A 13,254-nucleotide genomic window follows, 5' to 3' on the forward strand; every position below is an offset into this window, starting at 1 on the left:
TATATTATATAATGTCTGGTGTAGATTATACGGCCGGTGTATATTATATAATGTCCGGTGTAGATTATACGGCCGGTGTATATTATATAATGTCTGGTGTAGATTATACGGCCGGTGTATGTTATATAATGTCCGGTGTAGATTATATAATGTCTGGTGTAGATTATATAATGTCTGGTGTAGATTATACGGCCGGTGAGTATTATATAATGTCTGGTGTAGATTATACGGCCGGTGTGTATTATATAATGTCTGGTGTAGATTATACGGCCGGTGTATATTATATAATGTCTGGTGTAGATTATACGGCCGGTGTATATTATATAATGTCCGGTGTAGATTATACGGCCGGTGTATATTATATAATAGAAAAAATGTTTGGGAGGGTTCCTCCAGCTCACCTTATCACATCAATGGACTTGCGCACGGGTCCTCGTGTCGGCACACGTATGGAGTAGAAGGAAGATAAAGAAAATGGATCCAGCGCTGAGTCCTCTGGAGTCTTTTTGTTAAAAGGAAACTATTTCCAAGTTTTATTGTAGAATTATCAAAAAATTAAAAACAATAGCATAATAGGAAAATATTCTCAGATAGAATGAGGATTTATGGCAGTGTAAGCGGTGCCACCGCTTACACTGCCATAAATCCTCATTCTATCTGAGAATATTTTCCTATTATGCTATTGTTTTTAATTTTTTGATAATTCTACAATAAAACTTGGAAATAGTTTCCTTTTAACAAAAAGACTCCAGAGGACTCAGCGCTGGATCCATTTTCTTTATCTTCCTTCTATATTATATAATGTCTGGTGTAGATTATACGGCCGGTGTATATTATATAATGTCCGGTGTAGATTATACGGCCGGTGTATATTATATAATGTCCGGTGTAGATTATACGGCCGGTGGATATTATATAATGTCCGGTGTAGATTATACGGCCGGTGTATATTATATAATGTCTGGTGTAGATTATACGGCCGGTGTATATTATATAATGTCTGGTGTAGATTATACGGCCGGTGTATATTATATAATGTCTGGTGTAGATTATACGGCCGGTGTAGATTATACGGCCGGTGTATATTATATAATGTCTGGTGTAGATTATACGGCCGGTGTATATTATATAATGTCTGGTGTAGATTATACGGCCGGTGTATATTATATAATGTCTGGTGTAGATTATACGGCCGGTGTATATTATATAATGTCCGGTGTAGATTATACGGCCGGTGTATATTATATAATGTCTGGTGTAGATTATACGGCCGGTGTATATTATATAATGTCTGGTGTAGATTATATAATGTCTGGTGTAGATTATTCGGCATACTTCATATAATGTGAGGAGGGGGGCACATACTTCCCTCTGTATAGTGTAATGTGGGGAGGGGCACATACTTCTCTCTGTATAGTGTAATGTGGAGGAGGGGGGCACATACTTCTCTCTGTATAGTGTAATGTGGGGAGGGGGCACATACTTCTCTCTGTATAGTGTAATGTGGAGGAGGGGGGCACATACTTCTCTCTGTATAGTGTAATGTGGGGAGGGGGCACATACTTCTCTCTGTATAGTGTAATGTGGAGGAGGGGGCACATACTTCTCTCTGTAGTGTAATGTGGAGGAGGGGGGCACATACTTCTCTCTGTATAGTGTAATGTGGGGAGGGGCACATACTTCTCTCTGTATAGTGTAATGTGGAGGAGGGGCACATACTTCTCTCTGTAGTGTAATGTGGGGAGGGGGCACATACTTCTCTGTATAGTGTAATGTGGAGGAGGGGGCACATACTTCTCTCTGTATAGTGTAATGTGGGGAGGGGGCACATACTTCTCTCTGTATAGTGTAATGTGGGGAGGGGGCACATACTTCTCTCTGTATAGTGTAATGTGGGGAGGGGGCACATACTTCTCTCTGTATAGTGTAATGTGGAGGAGGGGGGCACATACTTCTCTCTGTATAGTGTAATGTGGAGGAGGGGGGCACATACTTCTCTCTGTATAGTGTAATGTGGGGAGGGGGCACATACTTCTCTCTGTATAGTGTAATGTGGGGAGGGGGCACATACTTCTCTCTGTATAGTGTAATGTGGAGGAGGGGGCACATACTTCTCTCTGTATAGTATAATGTGGGGAGGGGGGCACATACTTCTCTCTGTATAGTGTAATGTGGGGAGGGGGCACATACTTCTCTCTGTATAGTGTAATGTGGGGAGGGGGCACATTCTTCTCTCTGTAGTGTAATGTGGAGGAGGGGGCACATACTTCTCTCTGTATAGTGTAATGTGGAGGAGGGGGGCACATACTTCTCTCTGTATAGTGTAATGTGGAGGAGGGGGCACATACTTCTCTCTGTATAGTGTAATGTGGAGGAGGGGGCACATACTTCTCTCTGTATAGTGTAATGTGGAGGAGGGGGCACATTCTTCTCTCTGTATAGTGTAATGTGGGGAGGGGGCACATACTTCTCTCTGTAGTGTAATGTGGGGAGGGGGCACATACTTCTCTCTGTATAGTGTAATGTGGGGAGGGGGCACATACTTCTCTCTGTAGTGTAATGTGGGGAGGGGGCACATACTTCTCTCTGTATAGTGTAATGTGGGGAGGGGGCACATACTTCTCTCTGTAGTGTAATGTGGGGAGGGGGCACATACTTCTCTGTATAGTGTAATGTGGAGGAGGGGGCACATACTTCTCTCTGTATAGTGTAATGTGGAGGAGGGGGCACATACTTCTCTCTGTATAGTGTAATGTGGAGGAGGGGGCACATACTTCTCTCTGTAGTGTAATGTGGGGAGGGGCACATACTTCTCTCTGTAGTGTAATGTGGGGAGGGGCACATACTTCTCTCTGTATAGTGTAATGTGGAGGAGGGGGCACATACTTCTCTCTGTATAGTGTAATGTGGGGAGGGGGCACATACTTCTCTCTGTAGTGTAATGTGGAGGAGGGGGGCACATACTTCTCTCTGTATAGTGTAATGTGGGGAGGGGGCACATACTTCTCTCTGTATAGTGTAATGTGGAGGAGGGGGCACATACTTCTCTCTCTGTAGTGTAATGTGGGGAGGGGGCACATACTTCTCTCTCTGTATAGTGTAATGTGAGGAGGGGGCACATACTTCTCTCTCTGTATAGTGTAATGTGAGGAGGTGGCACATACTTCTCTCTGTAGTATAATGTGGGGTGGGGAGGGGGCACATACTTCTCTCTGTAGTGTAATGTGGGGAGGGGAGGGGGCACATCTTCTCTCTGTAGTGAAATGTGGGGAGGGGGCACATACTTCTCTCTGTAGTGTAATGTGGGGAGGGGGCACATCTTCTCTGGACGGTCATCGTCTCCTTTGTTTTTCAGGTGAAGTTATTATTGGATTTCTGGATTTCCCAGGAATATAAAGGATGTCGCACGAGAAGAGCTTCCTGGTGACAGGGGACCCCTACTCTAATCCCCCCTATCCTGTAGGACAAGGTCCTGTTCCAGTTCCAGGATATGGCCAGCCCCCATACCCAAATGCTGCCCCCTATCCCAGTGCTGCCCCCTATCCTACTGAGGTACCATACCCCAATGCTGTTACTTACCCCAGTCACCCACCTATGGGCCAGCCTCCATATCCTCCTGCGTACAACCAAGGGCCCTATCCAGCTGCCCCGTACCCCGGCCAGCCGTACCAGCACCCCCCGTACGGACAGGGAGGATACCCCTCGGAGCAGAGCGGTGAGTGATCAGGGTCATGTGTTTATGAAGTGTTTATAATAATCTGTCCCTGTACCCCACCCCCCCCTGATTGGTTTCCTCTTTCTTGTTGTAGACTTTGGTTCCCCCATACACAGCACCGCGTATCATGAGGAAGGACCCCCCTCATATTGTGATAACCAGGAATTTCCCATCAACCAATGGGATGATAAGAACATTCGGCGAGCGTTTATCCGAAAGGTCAGTGTGGAGGGGAGATGGTCAGACAGTAAGGGAGATGGTCAGAGAGTAAGGGAGATGGTCAGACAGTAAGGGAGATGGTCAGACAGTAAGGGAGATGGTCAGACAGTAAAGGAGATGGCCAGGCAGTAAGGGAGATGGTCAGACAGTAAGGGAGATGGTCAGACAGTAAGGGAGATGGCCAGGCAGTAAGGGAGATGGCCAGGCAGTAAGGGAGATGGCCAGGCAGTAAGGGAGATGGCCAGGCAGTAAGGGAGATGGCCAGGCAGTAAGGGAGATGGCCAGGCAGTAAGGGAGATGGCCAGGCAGTAAGGGAGATGGCCAGGCAGTAAGGGAGATGGCCAGGCAGTAAGGGAGATGGCCAGGCAGTAAGGGAGATGGCCAGGCAGTAAGGGAGATGGCCAGGCAGTAAGGGAGATGGCCAGGCAGTAAGGGAGATGGCCAGGCAGTAAGGGAGATGGCCAGGCAGTAAGGGAGATGGTCCCACCGCCTCCGCTGATGTGACCGGTGAGGGTGGTGACACCATGTAAGAGCGCCCTCATCAGGGGGCAGGCCAGAAGATGGGGACCTCCATGGTGTTTGCTGGATTACTGGGATTTCCTGGTCGCATGCTGGGTTACTGGGATTTCCTGGCTAGGTGAGGACTAGTTTGGCCCCATGCTGGGTTATTAGGATTTCCTGGCTAGGTGAGGAGTAGTTTGGCTCCATTCTAGATTACTGGGATTTCCTGGCTAGGTGAGGAGTAGTTTGGCTCCATGCTGGGTTATTGGGTTTTCCTGGCTAGGTGAGGACTGGTTTGGCTTTTCTATCAGTGTTGGAGGCGTACTTCTTCTTCCCGTTGACTTTTCTGTTGTCCGGCCTCTCGATCTCTGGATTATTGGCTGGTTATATTCTTCTCCTCTGATTATTGGTTGGTTATATTCTTCTCCTCTGATTATTGGCTGGTTATATTATTCTCCTCTGGTTGTTGGTTGGTTATATTCTTCTCCTCTGATTATCGGCTGGTTATATTCTTCTCCTCTGATTATTGGCTGGTTATATTCTTCTCCTCTGATTATTGGTTGGTTATATTCTTCTCCTGTGATTATTGGCTGGTTATGTTCTTCTCCTCTGATTATTGGTTGGTTATATTCTTCTCCTCTGATTATTGGCTGGTTATATTCTTCTCCTCTGATTATTGGCTGGTTATATTCTTCTCCTCTGATTATTGGTTGGTTATGTTCTTCTCCTGTGGATTATCGGCTGGTTATATTCTTCTCCTCTGATTATCGGCTGGTTATATTCTTCTCCTCTGGTTATGTTCTTCTCCTCTGATTATCGGCTGGTTATATTCTTCTCCTCTGATTATTGGTTGGTTATGTTCTTCTCCTGTGGATTATCGGCTGGTTATATTCTTCTCCTCTGATTATCGGCTGGTTATATTCTTCTCCTCTGGTTATGTTCTTCTCCTCTGATTATTGGTTGGTTATGTTCTTCTCCTCTGATTATTGGCTGGTTATGTTCTTCTCCTCTGATTATTGGCTGGTTATATTCTTCTCCTCTGATTATCGGCTGGTTATATTCTTCTCCTCTGATTATTGGCTGGTTATATTCTTCTCCTCTGATTATTGGCTGGTTATATTCTTCTCCTCTGATTATCGGCTGGTTATATTATTCTCCTCTGATTATTGGTTGGTTATGTTCTTCTCCTCTGGTTATCGGCTGGTTATATTCTTCTCCTCTGATTATTGGCTGGTTATATTCTTCTCCTCTGATTATCGGCTGGTTATGTTCTTCTCCTCTGATTATTGGCTGGTTATATTCTTCTCCTCTGATTATTGGCTGGTTATATTCTTCTCCTCTGATTATTGGTTGGTTATATTCTTCTCCTCTGGTTATGTTCTTCTCCTCTGATTATTGGCTGGTTATATTCTTCTCCTCTGATTATTGGCTGGTTATATTCTTCTCCTCTGATTATTGGCTGGTTATATTCTTCTCCTCTGATTATTGGCTGGTTATGTTCTTCTCCTCTGATTATTGGCTGGTTATATTCTTCTCCTCTGATTATTGGTTGGTTATGTTCTTCTCCTCTGATTATTGGTTGGTTATGTTCTTCTCCTCTGATTATTGGTTGGTTATATTCTTCTCCTCTGATTATTGGCTGGTTATGTTCTTCTCCTCTGATTATTGGCTGGTTATATTCTTCTCCTCTGATTATTGGCTGGTTATGTTCTTCTCCTCTGATTATTGGCTGGTTATATTCTTCTCCTCTGATTATTGGTTGGTTATGTTCTTCTCCTCTGATTATTGGTTGGTTATGTTCTTCTCCTCTGATTATTGGTTGGTTATATTCTTCTCCTCTGATTATTGGTTGGTTATATTCTTCTCCTCTGATTATTGGTTGGTTATATTCTTCTCCTCTGATTATTGGCTGGTTATATTCTTCTCCTCTGATTATTGGCTGGTTATATTCTTCTCCTCTGATTATTGGTTGGTTATATTCTTCTCCTGTGGATTATCGGCTGGTTATATTCTTCTCCTCTGATTATCGGCTGGTTATATTCTTCTCCTCTGATTATCGGTTGGTTATATTCTTCTCCTCTGATTATCGGCTGGTTATGTTCTTCTCCTCTGATTATCGGCTGGTTATATTCTTCTCCTCTGGTTATTGGTTGGTTATATTCTTCTCCTCTGATTATCGGCTGGTTATGTTCTTCTCCTCTGATTATTGGCTGGTTATATTCTTCTCCTCTGATTATTGGCTGGTTATGTTCTTCTCCTCTGATTATCGGCTGGTTATGTTCTTCTCCTCTGATTATCGGCTGGTTATATTCTTCTCCTCTGGTTATGTTCTTCTCCTCTGATTATCGGCTGGTTATATTCTTCTCCTCTGGTTATATTCTTCTCCTCTGATTATTGGCTGGTTATATTCTTCTCCTCTGATTATTGGCTGGTTATATTCTTCTCCTCTGATTATTGGCTGGTTATATTCTTCTCCTCTGATTATTGGCTGGTTATGTTCTTCTCCTCTGGTTATCGGTTGGTTATATTCTTCTCCTCTGATTATTGGCTGGTTATATTCTTCTCCTCTGATTATTGGTTGGTTATGTTCTTCTCCTCTGATTATTGGCTGGTTATATTCTTCTCCTCTGATTATTGGCTGGTTATATTCTTCTCCTCTGATTATTGGTTGGTTATGTTCTTCTCCTCTGGTTATCGGCTGGTTATATTCTTCTCCTCTGATTATCGGCTGGTTATATTCTTCTCCTCTGATTATTGGTTGGTTATGTTCTTCTCCTCTGGTTATCGGCTGGTTATATTCTTCTCCTCTGATTATCGGCTGGTTATGTTCTTCTCCTCTGATTATCGGCTGGTTATGTTCTTCTCCTCTGATTATCGGCTGGTTATATTGTTCTCCTCTGATTATCGGCTGGTTATGTTCTTCTCCTCTGATTATCGGCTGGTTATATTCTTCTCCTGTGGATTATCGGCTGGTTATATTGTTCTCCTCTGATTATTGGCTGGTTATATTCTTCTCCTCGGATTATTGGCTGGTTATATTCTTCTCCTCTGATTATCGGCTGGTTATGTTCTTCTCCTCTGATTATCGGCTGGTTATATTCTTCTCCTCTGATTATTGGCTGGTTATATTCTTCTCCTCTGATTATTGGTTGGTTATATTCTTCTCCTGTGGATTATCGGCTGGTTATATTCTTCTCCTCTGATTATCGGCTGGTTATATTCTTCTCCTCTGATTATCGGCTGGTTATATTCTTCTCCTCTGATTATTGGTTGGTTATATTCTTCTCCTCTGATTATCGGCTGGTTATGTTCTTCTCCTCTGATTATCGGCTGGTTATATTCTTCTCCTCTGGTTATTGGTTGGTTATATTCTTCTCCTCTGATTATCGGCTGGTTATGTTCTTCTCCTCTGATTATTGGCTGGTTATATTCTTCTCCTCTGATTATTGGCTGGTTATGTTCTTCTCCTCTGATTATCGGCTGGTTATGTTCTTCTCCTCTGATTATCGGCTGGTTATATTCTTCTCCTCTGGTTATGTTCTTCTCCTCTGATTATCGGCTGGTTATATTCTTCTCCTCTGGTTATATTCTTCTCCTCTGATTATTGGCTGGTTATATTCTTCTCCTCTGATTATTGGCTGGTTATATTCTTCTCCTCTGATTATTGGCTGGTTATATTCTTCTCCTCTGATTATTGGCTGGTTATATTCTTCTCCTCTGATTATCGGTTGGTTATATTCTTCTCCTCTGATTATTGGCTGGTTATATTCTTCTCCTCTGATTATCGGCTGGTTATATTCTTCTCCTCTGATTATTGGTTGGTTATATTCTTCTCCTCTGATTATTGGTTGGTTATGTTCTTCTCCTCTGGTTATCGGCTGGTTATGTTCTTCTCCTCTGATTATTGGCTGGTTATATTCTTCTCCTCTGATTATTGGCTGGTTATATTCTTCTCCTCTGATTATTGGCTGGTTATATTCTTCTCCTCTGATTATTGGTTGGTTATGTTCTTCTCCTCTGGTTATCGGCTGGTTATATTCTTCTCCTCTGATTATCGGCTGGTTATATTCTTCTCCTCTGATTATCGGCTGGTTATATTCTTCTCCTCTGATTATTGGCTGGTTATATTCTTCTCCTCTGATTATTGGCTGGTTATATTCTTCTCCTCTGATTATCGGCTGGTTATATTCTTCTCCTCTGATTATTGGCTGGTTATATTCTTCTCCTCTGATTATTGGTTGGTTATGTTCTTCTCCTCTGGTTATCGGCTGGTTATGTTCTTCTCCTCTGATTATTGGCTGGTTATATTCTTCTCCTCTGATTATCGGCTGGTTATGTTCTTCTCCTCTGATTATTGGCTGGTTATATTCTTCTCCTCTGATTATTGGCTGGTTATGTTCTTCTCCTCTGATTATTGGCTGGTTATATTCTTCTCCTCTGATTATTGGCTGGTTATATTCTTCTCCTCTGATTATTGGCTGGTTATATTCTTCTCCTCTGATTATCGGCTGGTTATGTTCTTCTCCTCTGATTATTGGCTGGTTATATTCTTCTCCTCTGATTATCGGCTGGTTATATTCTTCTCCTCTGATTATTGGCTGGTTATGTTCTTCTCCTCTGATTATTGGCTGGTTATATTCTTCTCCTCTGATTATTGGTTGGTTATGTTCTTCTCCTCTGATTATTGGCTGGTTATATTCTTCTCCTCTGATTATCGGCTGGTTATATTCTTCTCCTCTGGTTATTGGTTGGTCATGTTCTTCTCCTCTGGATTATCGGCTGGTCATGTTCTTCTCCTCTGTCCTCAGGTCTTCCTCGTCCTCACGGCTCAGCTCCTGGTCACTTTTGCTTTTGTAGCGGTGTTCACCTTTGTGAAGGACGTCCAGGTCTACGTGAGGAAGAACGCGTGGACTTATTACCTCTCGTACGCCATCTTCTTCTGCTCCCTCATCACTCTCAGCTGCTGTGGGGACTTCCGCCGCCGTCACCCATGGAACCTCGTGGCCCTGGTAAGTTTCCTGTTCTGAGCCGATCTATTGGGACAGGTGAGTTCTTCATGAGCGGGCGGGGTGGTAGATTCGGTGTAATGCAATGTCTCCCCTTCCAGTCCATCCTGACGCTCAGCCTCTCCTACATGGTCGGAATGATCGCCAGCTTTTATGAAACGGAAGCCGTGATAATGGCGCTGGGGATTACGGCCGCGGTCTGCTTTACTGTGGTCCTGTTCTCCCTGCAGGTGAGTAGTCGCTTCTCTACCCTCCCCCCCATAGTCCTGGCTCCATGGTGGAGGTGACTGGGCATCTTCTCATGACTTTTTGCCCTTCATGTGTCTCCACAGACAAAATACGACTTCACGTCCTGCATGGGGGTCCTGATGGTCAGCCTCGTGGTCCTCATCATTTTCTCCATACTTTGCATCTTTATCCAAAACAAGATCCTGCAGATTGTCTACGCCTCGCTGGGGGCCCTGCTCTTCACATGTGTAAGCCCTTGTTATTGGCAGGCTAGGAGATATGATAGCGTTAAAACACCCCTCCCCCATCTGGATGTGAGGCAGGACATGAGATTTCTGGGTGCGGGTAGTGCCGATCTTCTTCTCTCTTGGAGTGTTTGGCTTTATCATTGTGCAGTTACCTGCACTGATACACTGTAACTAGTTCTAAGCTGTGTATCAGGTCCGGCTGAGTTTTCATCCTCTAGTAAACAGGAATGTTCCCATTCACAGACGGCAAACAGAGATCTTTCAAAATTGAATTGAAACACCAAGTGTCAGGAAGTTGTAGAACTTTCCCTCATACAACGGTGAAGCCCGGACCAGCCCTTTGTGTAGCGGTGACAGGAGGGGGGCGGGGGTACGGCCTCGTTCACACGGCGCAGATTTCATCAGTGTTTTCTGTCTCTTTTTAAGTCACAATTAGAAATGGTTTAAAAACAGAGAAGACGTAGGAATGTTTTCATTTTAAATTTTGCCTTTAAAAAAGCAGTTGCAAAATAGTGATGAGATCTGCGCTGTGTGTACGAGGCCCTGTCCCCGACACCTCGGCAGTCGTTCATTGCGGCCGCGCTCCTTCCTTACTCGTCCCCTCTTTTATGTGGTTACTATGTGAGTGTAAAGTATCAGTCATGATGGTCATTCTATAATCCCATGATGCATCGCTTCCAGCTGCTTTATAGAAGCCCCTCCTTCCCTGGGCGGAGCCAAGTTGTCACGTGCAGGTGAAGGGAGACGTCCGTAGCGAGATGTCACCTGCTGTGTCAGGCAGGATCGTCATGAGGAAAGTGAGATCAGAACCAGGAGCTGCCCAACTATCCAGAACTAGAGAGCGGGCACAGACCCTGCAGCCCTGGCGATGATGCATGGGTGGAGAGAGCGGGCACAGACCCTGCAGCCCTGGCGATGATGAATGGGTGGAGAGAGCGGGCACAGACCCTGCGGCCCTGGCAATGATGAATGGGTGGGGAGAGCGAGCACAGACCCTGCAGCCCTGGCGATGATGAATGGGTGGAGAGAGTGGGCACAGACCCTGCAGTCCTGGCGATGATGAATGGGTGGAGAGAGTGGGCACAGACCCGGCAGTCCTGGCGATGATGAATGGGTGGAGAGAGCGGGCACAGACCCTGCAGCCCTGGCGATGATGAATGGGTGGAGAGCGGGCACAGACCCTGCAGCCCTGGCGATGATGAATGGGTGGAGAGAGCGGGCACAGACCCTGCAGCCCTGGCGATGATGAATGGGTGGGGAGAGCGAGCACAGACCCTGCGGCCCTGGTGATGATGAATGGGTGGAGAGTGGGCACAGACCCGGCAGTCCTGGCGATGATGAATGGGTGGAGAGAGCGGGCACAGACCCTGCAGCCCTGGCGATGATGAATGGGTGGAGAGAGCGGGCACAGACCCTGCGGCCCTGGCAATGATGAATGGGTGGAGAGCGGGCACAGACCCTGCAGCCCTGGCGATGATGAATGGGTGGAGAGAGCGGGCACAGACCCTGCAGCCCTGGCGATGATGAATGGGTGGGGAGAGCGAGCACAGACCCTGCGGCCCTGGTGATGATGAATGGGTGGAGAGTGGGCACAGACCCGGCAGTCCTGGCGATGATGAATGGGTGGAGAGAGCGGGCACAGACCCTGCAGCCCTGGCGATGATGAATGGGTGGAGAGAGCGGGCACAGACCCTGCGGCCCTGGCAATGATGAATGGGTGGGGAGAGCGGGCACAGACCCTGCGGCCCTGGCGATGATGAATGGGTGGGGAGAGCGGGCACAGACCCTGCGGCCCTGGCAATGATGAATGGGTGGGGAGAGCGGGCACAGACCCTGCAGCCCTGGCGATGATGAATGGGTGGGGAGAGCGGGCACAGACCCTGCAGCCCTGGCGATGATGAATGGGTGGGGAGAGCGGGCACAGACCCTGCAGCCCTGGCGATGATGAATGGGTGGGGAGAGCGGGCACAGACCCTGGACTTCATGAATGTCGGGAGGGTGGTGAGAACGGGGCGGGCACAAACCCTGCAGCCGTAGGGACGATGACCGGGTGGTGACCCTTCAGGAGGGTGGTGAGCTGGTGGGCACACTGCAGATGATCGGGTGGTAAGATCGGGCCCTCCTGGGATTATTTATAATCTGCTGCGTCCTGTGATGGGAATATCCTGACGAGTATAAGACCCCCTCACCCCCTCAGAGGGTCCCACGGCTGCTGTTGTAATCCTGTGGAGTTTACAATCATTGATGAGGTGGGGGGACATGTGATGTGGCCCCTCGATGACTGATGGCCCTGTGGTCTCGCTTGTCTTCTAGTTCCTGGCGGTGGACACGCAGATGATCCTGGGGAACAAGCAGCTGTCTATCAGCCCTGAAGAATACGTCTTTGCTGCGCTCAACCTGTACACGGACATCATTAACATCTTCCTGTACATCCTGGCGATAATAGGCAAGGCCAAGGAGTGAGCGGCGCGAGGCGGCGGCCCGGACCCGGATTCTCACCTTCTATGGAATGAATAGATTATTTGCTTCCCCTGTGGTTTCTTGTTAATATTCTTGCTAATGTTACCCGTGTGCAGCGTTCCCTGCCCCTCCCCCAGTCACTAGCGGCACTTTACTGGATCCCGGGACTGACCGGCGGCCTCCACATTGCTCCATTCTTTTCCGTTTTCTCGTATGGTAGATGCTTTGTGGTTGGAAGACTGAGACACTAGAAATCATTTCATAGCCCTCGGGTCCAGGCCTCCCCTTGGCTGCGTAGCTTGGCACGGCGGCACGACGGGCCGGCACAATTCTAGAAGTATTCCAGACATTAGATGTCTTTGCTGCATGGAGACACGGACATCTCCTCTGGACAATGCCCGCTGCGCCCGTCTAGGAGAATCCTGCCATATTGTGAACGTGGCGCGTGTATTATATAGTTATTATTACTGAGTTGTGGATAAATGATTCTAATACCAGATAGAAGAAGTTTCCGCCTCCTGGTTGTTCCTGTTCTAACCATTCCAGACGCTGTTACTGATCACATCCCATGGGCCATGTCCAGGACCCCTCTGCATTCAGGCGCACTACATCACCGATCCTCACCGGACTCCTATATCCCATGTGTATAATGATCATAATGATTGGGCAGGTGAAGGTTCCCCCATGATGACCGGAGGGGGTGTTCAATTATCCTGGAGCTCACCGGCCTCTGATCTGGTTCATTCCTGGGCCCCATGGCTCTCTGTGCGGCGGGCCCATGCCATAAAACTGCTGCGGCCGCGCTGCTCGCTGCATGATGACTGCGCTGCGCTCATTGAAATTGAATAAATTAGTTTTCCTCTTGAAGCTTTTCCGT

The 13,254-nt window shown here is 46.8% G+C and overlaps 1 protein-coding gene across 1 annotated transcript; it reads left to right on the forward strand.

The window, feature by feature from the left end:
• The first annotated feature begins 212 nt into the window (after window positions 1–212).
• On the forward strand, window positions 213–13,244 carry GRINA (glutamate ionotropic receptor NMDA type subunit associated protein 1). Its single transcript, XM_075848440.1, has 7 exons — window positions 213–236; window positions 3,356–3,715; window positions 3,810–3,934; window positions 9,244–9,444; window positions 9,543–9,671; window positions 9,774–9,917; window positions 12,231–13,244. The coding sequence occupies exons 2-7, from the start codon at window positions 3,400–3,402 to the stop codon at window positions 12,378–12,380; spliced, it is 1,065 nt and encodes a 354-aa protein (XP_075704555.1). The 5' UTR covers window positions 213–236; window positions 3,356–3,399; the 3' UTR covers window positions 12,381–13,244.
• Window positions 13,245–13,254: the final 10 nt, after the last annotated feature.

Source organism: Rhinoderma darwinii, unplaced genomic scaffold (assembly GCF_050947455.1).
Source record: "Rhinoderma darwinii isolate aRhiDar2 unplaced genomic scaffold, aRhiDar2.hap1 Scaffold_4036, whole genome shotgun sequence".
In the NCBI taxonomy this organism is placed as follows: domain Eukaryota; kingdom Metazoa; phylum Chordata; class Amphibia; order Anura; family Rhinodermatidae; genus Rhinoderma; species Rhinoderma darwinii.

What these genes read in the sequence shown, in the direction of transcription:
- GRINA (XM_075848440.1), top strand. Translation starts at nt 3,400, where the DNA reads ATGTCGCACGAGAAGAGCTTCCTGGTGACAGGGGACCCCTACTCTAAT. An exon ending in GGCGAGCGTTTATCCGAAAG is followed by an intron (nt 3,935 to 9,243) that starts GTCAGTGTGGAG and finishes CTCTGTCCTCAG; the next exon opens with GTCTTCCTCGTCCTCACGGC. An exon ending in GGGCCCTGCTCTTCACATGT is followed by an intron (nt 9,918 to 12,230) that starts GTAAGCCCTTGT and finishes CTTGTCTTCTAG; the next exon opens with TTCCTGGCGGTGGACACGCA.